The sequence below is a fragment of the Phodopus roborovskii genome, unplaced genomic scaffold, assembly GCF_943737965.1.
Source record: "Phodopus roborovskii unplaced genomic scaffold, PHOROB, whole genome shotgun sequence".
Taxonomy (NCBI): domain Eukaryota; kingdom Metazoa; phylum Chordata; class Mammalia; order Rodentia; family Cricetidae; genus Phodopus; species Phodopus roborovskii.
This window is the reverse complement of record NW_026126410.1, coordinates 37,413,868-37,428,044: the sequence shown is the minus strand read 5'-3', so window position 1 is coordinate 37,428,044 and position 14,177 is coordinate 37,413,868. Positions and strand designations below refer to the sequence as shown.

The 14,177-nt window shown below is 39.1% G+C and overlaps 1 protein-coding gene across 1 annotated transcript in view; it reads right to left on the bottom strand.

The window, feature by feature from the left end:
- Positions 1–14,177, bottom strand: part of Dnah5 (dynein axonemal heavy chain 5) — a 261,268-nt gene that overhangs the window by 41,781 nt on the left and 205,310 nt on the right. Inside the window, exons 60-65 of the mRNA XM_051182604.1 lie at positions 10,637–10,816; positions 9,111–9,248; positions 4,893–5,028; positions 4,014–4,330; positions 3,307–3,462; positions 2,340–2,522 (exon numbers count right to left, since the gene is read on the bottom strand). Coding sequence (XP_051038561.1) covers positions 2,340–2,522; positions 3,307–3,462; positions 4,014–4,330; positions 4,893–5,028; positions 9,111–9,248; positions 10,637–10,816 — 1,110 coding nt within the window. The remainder of the gene's footprint in view (positions 1–2,339; positions 2,523–3,306; positions 3,463–4,013; positions 4,331–4,892; positions 5,029–9,110; positions 9,249–10,636; positions 10,817–14,177) is intronic.

The following is a 14,177-nucleotide window of genomic DNA, read 5'->3' as shown; positions in this document are numbered from 1 at the left end:
CTAAGCATAGAGACAGAAGGAGGTACAAGTACAAGGCATTTGCCAATGATCTTAACCTAATAAATCTTCAGGTCAGCGTAAAGTGGGCCATAAAGTAAAAGAGCCTTACTGCTACGGAAGCCATGAGAAAGGCAATAGCAACTTCAGCCGCACCATGGCACGCTCATTAAAAACCTTCTGTATCTCTTTGCTTAAACTTCACACACTTCCCAGGGGATATACTAACTCAGAAAGGGGAACTTTATAAATTATTGGTCATTTTTTTTCACTGAGCACTAAGCTAGCTATCTCTGGAAAAATAGTGGCAAAGGATGCCTACACTGAGTTATGTTTTCTAGGTTTCACTAAGTAGGTGGCTGTCCTGAAGGCCCTGAGTTTAAAACTTGCCTGGCTTAGACTGGCCCATGGGCAGATCAATGAGGGATTGCCTTGACTGTTAATTGATATGGGAAGACGTAACCCACTGTGGGTAGGACCATCCCTAGGCAGGTGATCTTGAATTGTATATAAAATCTAGTTGAGTATAAGCTAGCCTATGAGCCAGGAAGCAGCATCCCCCCATGACTCCTTCTGTCCTTCTTTGGCTATGAAGTGAGTTATTTTGTCAGAAATAGTAATGTGTGAAATAGCAGGCAGGCTTTTCAAGTTTCTGTGTTGCTTTGCCACCCCTAATCAATGGAGAATTATAATTCCTCTAGGAAGGAACCCTTTCTTCCCCTCACTGCTTTCAGTCAGAGTATTTGCCACAGCAGAGATCAACCCAGACTTCAGAGGCTACATGAATTCTTCTTTATTTTGTACTTCATCTGTTTATTTGTGGGAGGGAGCACGTGTCACTCACACATATGGAGGTCACTTTGCAGGAGCTGGATCTTAACTTCTGTCATGTGTGTGTTAAGGACAAACTCACATCAACATGCCTGACACCAGGAGCCTTCACACACTAAACCAGTTTATCCACCAAACAGCCCTGAAAGGTTTATTCTGGACCCATCAGACACACATGGAGCTCTTTTAGATAACAAGACTAGTCTGAGGGAATAGAGAGATGGCTCGGTGTCTACAAGAGCATGCTCTTCTTGCAGACGACCCAGGTTCAGGACCCAGCACTCATGCTGAGGAGTAACAACTGCTTGCAACTCCAGTTCTAGGAGATCTGATATCCTCTCATGGTTCTGCAGGTATCTGCATGATGGGTTACATATATATGCACAGAGGCACGTGTACACACACACATAAATAAAAATCAGATATATAAAAAGAGCTGAGATTGCTTATGGTCTAAGCACAAAGTTTACATCTTATACTCTAAGAAGAATCGTTACAAAAGGAAAGAAGGCAAGTGAACTGAATATAAATAGGTAAATAGAATTCATAAAACAATAGGCTTTTCATAAAAATAAAACAGTTGAAGAACAGAATAACAAAATAACGTAACTCTATCCTCAGAGTTACATTGCTAGTGCCTAGAAAAGTTACCTGTGGTGTGCATAATTTATGAAAATATATTAGATGTGTGGCTGGGTAGACAACTTAGGAAAATGCCACAAAAGCATGAAGGCCTAGGTCTGGAACCCAAAGATTCATGTAAAAAAAATAATAATAAAGAAAAGAAAAGCCAGGCATTGTGCCATATGCCTGAATTCCCAACCCTGGGAGACATGGTCCGGAAACAGGTGAGTCACTGGAGCTGACTGACTGGCCAGCAGAACTGAAGTAACCAGTTCCAGGTTTAGTGAAAAGCCACATCTTAAAAAGTAAATGTTCTGGAGCCAGATGGATGGCATTGCAGCTAAGAGCAACATTTGCTGCTCTCACAAAGGACCCAGGTTCAATTCTGAGCATGTATATGACAGCTCACAGTCCCCTGTCACACCAGTTCCAAAGGATCCAATAGCCTGTTCAGGCCTACACAGGCACCAAGTATGTATGTGATGCACAGGTATGCATGCAGGTAAATAAAGAACATATAAAAATAATAACTATTATTACAATCATTGTCATCATTGTTATATAGTGATGATGATAAAATTTTTAATTAAAAAGGTAGAGGAAAATACTCAATGTCTATCTCTGGCCTCTATACACATTTGTACATATATGTACATGCACATGTACACACAACAGCCCAGCACATACACACAAGGAAATACATATGTATATAATTGTCTATGACTGAGAAATTAATGTTGATTTAGGATTCTAGATAAATGGTTCCTAAAGCAAGTCCAATGTTATAACTAAGATTCAGGACACAGGAAAAACAGGGAGATAAAGGGAAACCAGTGTTATAACAACTTTCGTACAGTACAGAAATGGAGTCAGCCTTGACTCCCCACCTGTTTCTCCATGAGGATGACTCTCCCAAGTAACTGGTCTTCCAAGCCTTTCATAGTGACAGTGAAGTCAATGATGGAGGTCCGAGCACTTATTTCTGGGGTGTAGGCTGGATTTGGCAGCTTGGTGGTAATGTAGAGTTTAAAACCATCCATAACATCTACTTCCTTATCACCAACTTTCACCTTGATATAAAAAAAGAGTTAAACAAAGGAGAGATACACCTGAGTCCTTTCCATATTACATCAGTCATTGATTTGCCCAATTTGTTACTGAATATAATTTGTATAGTAAAACATAAAAAGAAATGTTCCTGGGTACTCACAGAGCTTCGAGACACTAATAGGACAGGAGAAAAGAGGTTGGGAGGGAAGGCAGAAGGGACAAGGGGGGAAAGGGGGAAGTGGCTAAGAGTTCTAATCATACCATGTAATGGATAAAGAATTTGTTGTCAAGAGAGTTGTGACTAAGCCAAGGAACTAAGAAAAAGCTAACTAACAATTTGCTCAGAGACTGAAAATAATGATAAGGTTTACTACCCACATACTGAGGGTATGACAGGAGAGAGAAGGGTGGAAGCATTGGTATAGAGTTTATGGCAGAAGGGATGGGGCCGCAATGAGGGCTCACGAGCACACATGGACTTGTGTGGCTTGAATTTCTAACCAGTACCATGCAGCAGAGTTCCAAGAATTTCATAAGTGTGTCTATATCTATGCAGAAGGGGGTACATGAGAGTTCTTAAAGTTTATAACAGTCAGAGTTGAAAATAGAATCCATTTCTTTGTTACTTAAAGGAGATAAACATGAAATGATTGTTCTTCAATTAATTTGGCTCAATTCAAGAAGAGCAGAAAAACACCCCCCCATCAACTCCAATGGCTGCCTCTTCAGAAAATTCTGTCTCACTTACTGGGATACACAATTGCATTGAATATTGTCTTTAATTCATTAATGGGATTCACCTACCTTAAAGGTAGATCCAGATTTAATGAAGTTTTTTTCCAAAACATTGTCCAGAGCAGGATCTAGTTCCTCCCCAACATCTTCTATAAGTAAAGGTCGTCCAAGGGAAAGGCTGTCCTCCAGGTGGTTTCTAAAGTACTTGTGGTTTAGAGATGTAGTCTACAAATGGGATGGGATCGCAAGGTTATTCTGGAGGGAAAGGCTCATGATGCAGTACACAGTAATGTCATGTGAGCTCTAAATACTCTGCCATGGGAAACAAACAAGAACTTAGGAAGCCTGGGAGTTGAAACCAGGCTATGTGAAATGGTGCTGAGAGCTTAAATGTTTTTCACTGCATCTTTAATAGACAAATATTATCACCTGCCATGAACCATGTGAACATCTCTGCATCTTTCTGGCATCCACCATCCCTGCAGGTAGGCAACTAGACGCCTGTTTGTGAGGACAGTACATGTAGAGTGATGTCACTCTGCTTTTTCTGATGCAGATAAGAGACTCGCTGAAATATGGTGCTAGTAAATGTGACCAAAAGTAGAAACAGTACAGTTATGGAAAATACTTTGTTATTAGACATAAGTTTATATCTCTATATAGGATTCAAAACAATCTGTAAGACATTCAAATATTTCTCCTCCTTTTTGAGTGGGTGAACTTTATAGAGAAATATGGCTTGAAGTTTGTAGTAAATGTACGCAAATGGAAATTACCTGAAGTTCATTTTGGCTTTCTTTATTTTTAATCCAGCTCTTGCCTTGAGTCTGTGGATCAATTAGCAAAGGATAGCGTGATGCCTTTGTGACAATAATTCCATTCTGAATAGACAGGTCATCATTTGGAAGGCCTTGTAGGTTCCATTCACTGATAGTAGGGGCATCAATCAACATCTCATTAAGATTTAGATCATTCCCAAATGGAATTTTACGGGCTTTCATTTCCTTCTTCCAATCGTTCAACAGCAGATCACGAAACTCTTGGTTAAATGGACCAGAATATGAGAGAAAAGCTGTTGCCAGCAGTACATCTCCTAAAATGGAAAGCAAGTACCCCTAAAATATTTTGTGACCATCCATGTAAATTTGAAATGTAAAACTGAAAAAGAAGTATAAAACTGCAACCATTCTTTTAAACTAAATTACACAAATCAACCTGTAAGCATGGGCTACAAATCAATTAATAAAAAAGTATGAGTTTGAATGACTGTTGAACAGAGTCTAGGTGTCCAATCAAGAAACAACTGTCAGAAGTCAGGCATTGGGTCATCATAACTTTGTTGAAAGAGAGTGACCTCCAGCTCAAAAAAGTAACTTTAAAATCCAGAGAAGGCAGATCCTTCATCAACGTGCCCTTGATCAATATTCCCATACTTATAGAAGCATTTCAAAGTGAACTAAGAAGTGTGAAGGTCATTTGCCTATCAAATCAGTACACATATGAACCAGACAATTACCCACCTCCTTGAGATGGTAGTAGACAGGCAAATACACATATAGTAATTTGAAATAAGTAAGTGTTGTTTGATTAAAGCTTAAGTCTTCTGACTCCATCACAGTCAACACACAGTCTCATTAATAAAAGAATTTACCAACCTACGAGTCGTTTAGTTTGTGCAGCAAACTCTTTGCTTTGTTCTGTCCATCTCTCCTTTTCACCTGCCAAGCCGCTGATGAGCGTGGATGCTGTCTGCATCTTATGCCTACATCGCTCTGCATCTTCAAGCAAGGTCTGAAGGAGGCCAAAACCAGAAGGAAACCTTTATTCAAAGAACAATAGCTTCTAGATCAAATGCGTGATTTTAAGACACTTATTGTCTGCTGTATTTCTTGGGTCATGGAAGGCCCAGTTCACAGGAAACACATTCCACCTCAATGTATCTGTGGCAGCCCTTCTCTGTCTCAAGTTCTCTGTCCAGTGCCTTGAACCCAGCAGCCAAAATCTCCCAGGGCTTAATAACAGACAGATTCTGGACATTCCTATCACTCACTTGTAAAACCACACATGATAGCATCACGTATCATAAAGTATGTAAAATGAGAATTCTTAGGAAAATGCAACTACTAATATCTCCCACTCTGAACCCATTTCATTGAGCAGAAAAGGGACTTTAATGCAGACTTCCTTGTATTACTGCCAATCAGAACCTAATCCTATCCCTAGTTTCTGGTTCTGGTGAAGGACCCCAGGGCCTCAGGCATGGTAGATATGTACTGTGCTGCTGAACTACACTCCTAGCCCAAATTCTTCTTGCCTTCTATGTTTAAGAGATGTCTGCTAGCTTTACACGTGAAAGCATAGGAAATGAAGTATGGTCAAAGAGGTGAATACATCAATAGATGTCTGTCCATCTATAATAAATCCACACCACATGTTTTTACAAGTTCAATGGGAACATCTATAATGGTATGGAAAGTTTAAACTATTTCACTACTGTTCTTTAATGCGATTACTTAAACCACCATTTAAATTATTATAGTGTGCTGATATAAATACTCCAGCCTGATTAAAGCTATCTTGCAAGTTTTTATGATCAAAAAAGATTGTAATATTTTATGAAGTTAATAACTTAGATAATAAAACAGTATTACTGAGGGCTCTGTTTTAAATGGACATAAAGTATATGTAAAATATATAGCATATGTTCAGATACAAGAGCAAAGTTTTATTTTTATTCCTCTCCAGGATTGCCTAAATAGGTTGTCTGTAATGAATAGACTGCTTTTGTAAGAATAACACAATACAGTGTCTTGCAATAGGGAGATACTTCACCCAATTTGTTTTCATCTTCCTTCTGAAGTTTTGTCTTTCCTTTTAGTTAAAGAAAAAATAACCAAAAACCCACTTTCTGTGGCATATCCCCACCACATTTGTCTACTTGCTTCATCCCAAGAATAAAGATACCAGCTGTATGATGTTTAATTCCACATAATTTGTTTTAAACAATGTTTTCAATTGAAAGACATTCTTGATTTTATATTATCTTTGAATTTGTCATCCTTACTTGTATGCAGCCAATTAAGAAAACTTCTAGGCCCTCTCCCCATCTTTGGTCGCTCAGTACCCAGGTTACTCTGATTACTGCTACATAGGCCAATAATGATTAGTGCTTATGTTACAGAGAAGCAGACTGTTGCTATGGTCCCAACTAAAGGTTGGCTACAGAATTCCCTTGGTTCAGCTCTGCAATCTGGTCTCTCCAAACTGGCCAGTAAGGTGGCTCATTCTTCAGAAGGTCAGAGAAATTGGACCCTACAACAAGGCATATCCTTTGTGGACACTAGCCAGGACACTCTTTCGAGAAACTGTGCATGTCTGGGTTATAATGAACTGCAGATAAGAGCCCATTTTGGAAGATCCACAAGCCCCCATCAGCTTCATCCAGCCCTAGGAATGACAAAAATGCACCAAAAATGAGTGAAGGTTGTTCAGAAGTTGGGGGCAGAAAACTCACAGCTAGTTTTTTTTTGTTTGTTTGGTTGGTTTGTTTCCTAAAGAAATTTGAAATTTTAAAACTCAAGTTTTCAAGCTAGGGTCATTATATTTTTTTATATTAGTAATTCTTTTTCTTTTTAAAGATTTATTTATTTATTAGGTATACAGCATTCTGCCTGCATGTATGTCTGCAAGCCAGAGGAGGAGAAGAGGGCACCAGATCTTATTACAGATGGTTGTGAGCCACCATGTGGTTGCTGAGAACTGAACTCAGGACCTCTGGAAGAGCAGGCAGTGCTCTTAACTGCTGGAGTCATCTCTCCAGACCATACTATCAGTTCTCAATTTGTGGGTCATGGTCACTTTGGGGGTGGAACATCCCTTTCACATGGGTCACCAAAGACCATCAGAAACACAGATGTTAACATTATGATTCATAACAGTAGCAAAATTACAGTTATGAAGTGGCAACGAAATACTTTTATGGATGGGGTCATTACAGCATAAGGAAAGGGATTGCAGCTTTAGGAAAGTTGCGAAGCACCACCCTAATCCAGAACAGATGTTCCAGAACTGTAATAACAGGGAGGAATGGCCTGAACCAGTGTAAACCTGCTGAAATTTACTCACAATAACAGTGGAAAGGAATTTTTTTATCCTTGAGTGCTTCTTGATACAAGCGACTGTCCCGAAACACAGAAAGTAATGTTCTTTCCTCCCGCTTTTTAGAGTGGACTCTGAAGTTGCAGCATTAATTTTCTCCTTGTGAAAATGAACTCCCTGACTGTAAATCCATATACCCATGCAGGTGTTACTGACTTGCTCCTGTAAATGTCCTTCGAGACGCTCACACAGCTTCCAGGAGACTTTGATCTTTAGGAGAAGCAACATGCACTCTGCACACAATGGAACTATAGAGTCGTGAGCAGGTGTCTTAATCTGGACAGGGGCCACTTCCATAAAATATTCAAAGGAAGAGTCAATACGGCTCCCATTTGCCAAACACAAGCCAGGGTTCGTAGATACAGAGAGTGTGGGGCTAAAAGCTACATCATCAGTATGGGAATGCTATAAAAATATACTACATAAAATATGAAATACACAGGTATTTAAAACAGTGGGAAAATCATGAAAAGGGTTTTGTGATTTAGAAACTCCAGTATCTTCTCTCTGAATCATATCAGGCATTTTATCTGAATATTAATACACAGATGTCTACTGAGCCCAACCCAGCCTCCTATCACTTTAAGACTGTAAATCTTGGTGTCTTGCTGTCCTGGACACTCATAGCCACCTACAAAAGCAAGGAACCCTAGAGCTTCAGCTGCTTTAGCTCTATATTAAGTCCACTTTGAGATTAGAAGAAAGGGCTCTTCAGGGGAACTAGGATTTGTACAGTAGATGACAAGTATATGAACCCAAATTCTACCAAATAAAAAAATCTCTCTTCCCCAACCCCCTCCATGTGTGTGTGTCTCTCTCTGTCTCTGTCTCTCTCTATCTCTGTGTTTGTGTGTGTGTGTGTGTTGAGAAGTCTGTAGACAATCACTGTCATTAGGGTATACTCCTGAGGTCAGCTATACACATATAGCAGGGAAGCCTTAAGCTGATATCAAAATGTCAAAGTCCAGTCGAGGTTTACATTGACCAGCATAAAGCTAGAACTTTCTCTTGACATTTCTGTGCCTTGGCTGTTGTATGAAGTACCTGTCCCACCTAGTTATAAAATTGTTTGAAAGATTACATGTAACAGTGTGGAGAGGGATGACTGGGGATACACAGGTATCATCACTATCCATATACATAAGGAGACCTGGAATAGTTATCTCCTATAAATATCTTCTGTCAGAGTGGACCCTCCTGAAGCTTATCAGTGGCTTTCAGTGTTGATTAGAAACAAAGCCAACAGATCAGAGAGTGTAGTAGAAGCCAGAGGCCTCAAACCAGGCCAATGACTCTTTGCAATGAACACTTGCAAGTAATGATATATGGACAAGGGGGTTTGCTACATGACTTACTGTGCCACAGTGCAGCTTCCATGATGAGATTTTTCATTTTTCTGCTTTTATTTTCATTTTTTTCTGTTAAATGTTATTTTTAGGGGGGACATGAAGGGGCAGAGGATAGATGTGAAGGGATGAGGAAATGAATGGGAACAAGATATATGATGTAAAAGATGCATAGAATAAATAGAAAGTAAAAAACAAAACAACAAAGCCAATGGTTCAGTGAAGGATCATGTGCTGTTCCCACATTGTGCATAAGACTCGGTGAATTCTCCCAGACATTCAAGCCTTTAGATAAAAATAGTACAGGAATGAGAGCTTCCAAGAGCCAATGGGATGTATAAACACCCCTCCCCGCCAAGAGTTGGCTACCTGCTTTTCAGTCATGGCCTGCTCATACTCTGCCTGCACCACATCGAGCTCTGCTTGCTTGTCATCCAGCTCAGCCTGGGCTTTCTGCAGGTCCTGCATAGCCAGCACATGACGATTCTCTTGCACTACCAAGTTGGCCTGCAGGAGACACAGGAAGGAAGAAATGGGAAGTTCCCAAACACCTATGGTTTAGATGGGCACATGCGTACACCTGTGCTTTCTACCTCTCCAATCACCTCATTTTGCATTAATCTGAAACAATTATTAATGTGAATTTGCCATCAGTGTTTATAAGCATAAACTAATTATAAATCACTAGAATAGCAGTCAACAAATTTATTTTCTATAGGCAAAATCACCTAAAAGATTATTTTAGCCTGTGGAAGCCAAAATGGAAAAAAATCAAAGCTTTTAAAAACTTGATTGAAAACCCTTTCATGAGCCACCAGTATAGATGACAGCCTAGATCTGTCCTTCAGAGGAGCTGAAATACGAACGCTGGAGAAAAGTTTTCACTGTTTTGCCTTGGTAGAGGTCTTTGTTTAATGGTTTCATCTCTCTATTATTAAAATAACTACAATAAAACAAAAATTACACATTACTATGTTCGCTTGGAAAGTATAGAAAGAGTCCCAAGTACTTCTCATGACCAATCTTGTGCTATGCTGGAATCGCCAATGATCACATTCTCCGTAATGTCAGCGAGCATGACGTCAATTATTTGCTCTGAGATTCTCTGATATGAATCAGTCTTTGAACCCTTGCATAGTTCTGGGATCCTGAGACTAACCTTCTACATTCTGCACTATCCCCTTGTTGGTCTTGATTATTTACCATAATTATTACGTTTCTTGGGTAGCTGAGAAATGTAAGTTTAGACTTATGGTTGGAAAAGATCAAATCTTCAAAACCAAAATCAAGCCACAAGACATAGTCTTTAAGATGTGAGTTTTAGGGTTTATGTATTTAAAATATACTCACCTCTCCATTTGCTCAAGACCAGGTGTCTTTTTAACAGTGGTGGTGCATATAGAAATAGTGTACATATACTCAGCTACTTGGGAAAATGTAGTCTCAAGATCACATTAAGTTACATTAAGTTAGCTGACATTCTTACCTGAGCTGCAAAGGAGGGGAAGGGGAAGACTACATCTTCCTTCATCAAAGACTGTCATTTTCTGGCCACAGTATCTGTATCTTAACCTGATCTCCTTCACAGGATTCCTTTGCTTAAGATCTTGAGCATTGTTGGAAAATTCTGTGCTCTGCTTTCCTGGTTCGTTTTAAAGCAACTCACAATAGACTCGATGTCTTCACAGAGAAGTGGTTCATGCTTAAAAGCTCCTGACTGAGTTACAGAAGAAAGAAACTGCCTTGTCTCTTGCTTTCAGGATCTCACTCTCCCTATGGATCTGAGAACAGATACACTGACCGCCACAGCTCCTGAGCTGCTGTGCAAAAATGAGGCCAATTAACCCATGGCCTTTCCCAATCGAGGATCACACAGCTCCCTCTAGGAGTCCTACCTTCAGAGGCAGCACCTCCTTGTTTATAGAAAAAAAGGAAGCCATGGCCTTGGTCCAGGAACAAAGACCAGCTACATTCCCACATACGCGTTTGGCTGTCTCAATGTTGTAGTCGGCCATTTCAAAGTAAGGATTCAAAAATTCTATCACTTCTTCATTGATCGTGTCTTTGGGGAATTGCTGTGGAAGGAACAAGTAAATCATGTCAAAATACTTACTTTATGAGGTATATCCAAACTCACATTCTGTTTTCAATGTAACTGGAAGTAGTAAGCTGGATGAATGGTGTGGCTCTTTGTCAATGTCTCGGGGTATTGGATGAAAGTCTTACTGCTGAAAGCACAGTGTGGAGTGATTGCAAAGGAATGCCAGCGTGCTCTCTCTCCCAGCAATGCAGACATAAACCCATTGAAATATACTGGGATCCAGCAAAACAGCAAAGTACTTAGGTGATGAACACTAATATAGTTATTAGAATCTTGAAAGCAATAAAAATTTATTTCCATTAATCCTAAAGAGGTGAATTACAAACCCATAATGTCAACAATGAAAAACAAACACATACAGCCATATTCAGGCTAAGGACATATAGATTTAGCATTTATCAGCAACTAAATCCTTAATAGATTCAGACAGGAGTTCTATTAAACTCACATGAAATGTGAGAGTAATAACTTGGACATGGTACCTTGAGAATGATGAATTAATTTTTAATCATGGAGCTATCACAGATATGAGAGAATTATTATCTCCTGGAGAAATATAATTTTAAAACACAGCAGAAATGGATGTAGAATGCCTCCCTGCATCCAGAACAGAAGTCTAGACAAATGATGAAATTGAATGTCTAAAAGGTGGAGTTTCCTCTTCCAAAAGGGTGATTATTTTCCAAGTAGAAATAAATTTAAAAAATATCCCATGCAGCTAATAATTGCATGAAACAAACCTTCATAGAACATGTAGAGCACATTAGCACATGGGTATTCCTTTAATGTAGACCTTGCTTGTCACAAGTTTCTTTCAGGAGACTTAGAAAATAGTGGAGACAGAGCACCCATAAGAAGAGAGTTTCTCATCACAGGCACAAGGGAGAAATCTGGAGTCACTCACAAGGAACCCATGCAAGCAAGGTGCAATTGCATGGTCTCGCATGTCTCACATGTCTCTTAGTCTCCTTGTCATTTGTCCATATAGCTGGCCAAGTCTATGGCCCACTAATTGTATGAGCTATTCATTGCCATAGCTTCAGATGTCATGTGGATGATGCTGAATTGAAAACTGAAAGAAAGGTGGTACTGAAGTTGCAGGTTGTAAAATGGGATGGATTAGACATTCCGAATTAGTGTCTCAAGATCTACAACTGGGAGGTAAAACAGTAAAACTTCTAGAAGGAAATGTAGGAGGATTTATTCTTCCTCAGAGGGAAATCAAGATCTAAATGGAACACCGAAAGTGCTTTTAAGTAGAGTATCAATAAAGAGTCCTACATTAAAATTAAGAACTCCTGCTTAGCAAAAGACAGTATTAATAAAGAGAACAATTAAGCCAGGAAGTGGTTGAAGGTATCTGTAGCATTTCCAAACTATTTGAATCCAACAGACAAGCTACATTATCCTGCAAAGGACACAGGTTCCTAACACCCATGTGGTGGCTCACAGCCATGTGCAACTCGTATTCAAAGAATTTGACTTTGTTTCTAGTCTCTGTAAGCAACAGACACACACACATGCATACAAGCAAACTCTCATGCACATAAAATGAAAACAATCTACACAACACTCCCACACCTAAAGCAAGGGGAACATTGCAGAAATGGGCAAGAAATATTGTTAAGAGACAATAAATCAGAAAGTTTTCTGTGAGATCCTGTCTCCTAGAAATGCCATACTACACCCAAATAGTCTCACCCACATGACCACCAAAATGTGAGCTGGACAAGGAGGACACCAATGGATGTGCCAAGGTAACTCCATGAGACCTCAACACTACACAAAGATCTACAGGCAACTAAGGAACACTGAGTGAGAGTGGGAGACATCCGATCTGAAATGGTTAGCCTGAAAACACATACACAGGTAACAGTATATAGACTGAGCAAGTTGCATTTAGGAACATATGTGCATGTACATATATGCATGCAACTGAATGAAAAAGGAGACTGTGAACTTGAGAGAGCAAGGAGGGGTACAGGAGAGGGTTTTGAGGGGGAAAAGGGAACTTGAAGCTACAAGCTCAAAAGAAGACAAGAAATAATTAAAGAGAGAGAAAGGTCCAAATAAGCACAAAAATTCCTGAAAGCGTTCCAAATGCACCAAAAGATTATCAGCATCATTAGCTGTCAGGAAAATGAAAGTTAAGTCCATCATAAAAAGAAACCATTACCATCAAACACATGAGGATAGTGAAAAGCAGGAAATAATGATGGTGGGGAGCACCGCCCAGTATGCCTTGGTGCTGAGTGTGTAAAATGACAGGACTTAAAAAAAAAAAAAAAAAAAAAAAAAAAAACTCTTTTGTGCAGTCTACAAAAACTGATTAAGTGTATAATCTATGACTCAGAAATCCTACTCCTGCAGATATAGCAAAGAGAAATACATATATACAGTCCCCAAATGCCCTGTGTATCAGTACAGACAGCAGATTCATGCCAAAACTTAATAACAACTTCAACATTTTTTTTACTAAAATAGTCCAATAGACAAATCAAAGCATAGCACATGTTCACAAGGTGTTGATTAAAGGATCTCATGGAAAATGACTGTAGCCATCTCAGAAAACCGAAGCACTGGTTTTGAAGACTACTTAAGGTCTGTTTCATACACTATTACATAATTTTATTTAAAGTAAAGGCAACCTGTAGTCAGAACTCACTTTCTCCTGACTTTATGAGGCCTCCTATCACCTTATACTTTATAGGTCATTGGCGCCCATGACACCTGCATGGTGGAATTCTACAGGAGGTCATGCTGCTTTACCTTCTTATGTCTGTGTCTCCAGCACCATTTGGGGGGTTTGAGACCAATGTCATTGTTCTCTTATTATTTTTCTTATTTCCCCCCCAAAATAAAACTAATTATTATACCCATACCACATAGCACTGAACATTCATATATGGGAGAGCTATAACTGTAAAAGAATGGAAAGTTGCTTTTTTGCCACAAGAATAAATCTCATCTATGTAGTGAGTGAAGATCAAAGCAGGGCTTTGTATGTGATTTTGCATGTTATTTCTAACCAGGCAATGATGATGATCTGGAGAAAATACTAATTTCTTTATTAGAGGGAACTGACTGGGTTTAAGCATAAGAGAGATTCTAAATACATGTATTTCACTTTTGGTAGTGATTAATCTGTATATGCAATTCATCGAGTGGTACACTTAAAATTTGTACATTACAAATACAACAAAATATAAAAATATACAAATTACTCCTCTAATAGTACTACTATTAGTATTACAATAAAATTGTAAATATGAGCACAGACAGTGGATCCTTGGTATTCATAGGCTCAAAGACAAACCAAAAATTTATTAGAAATA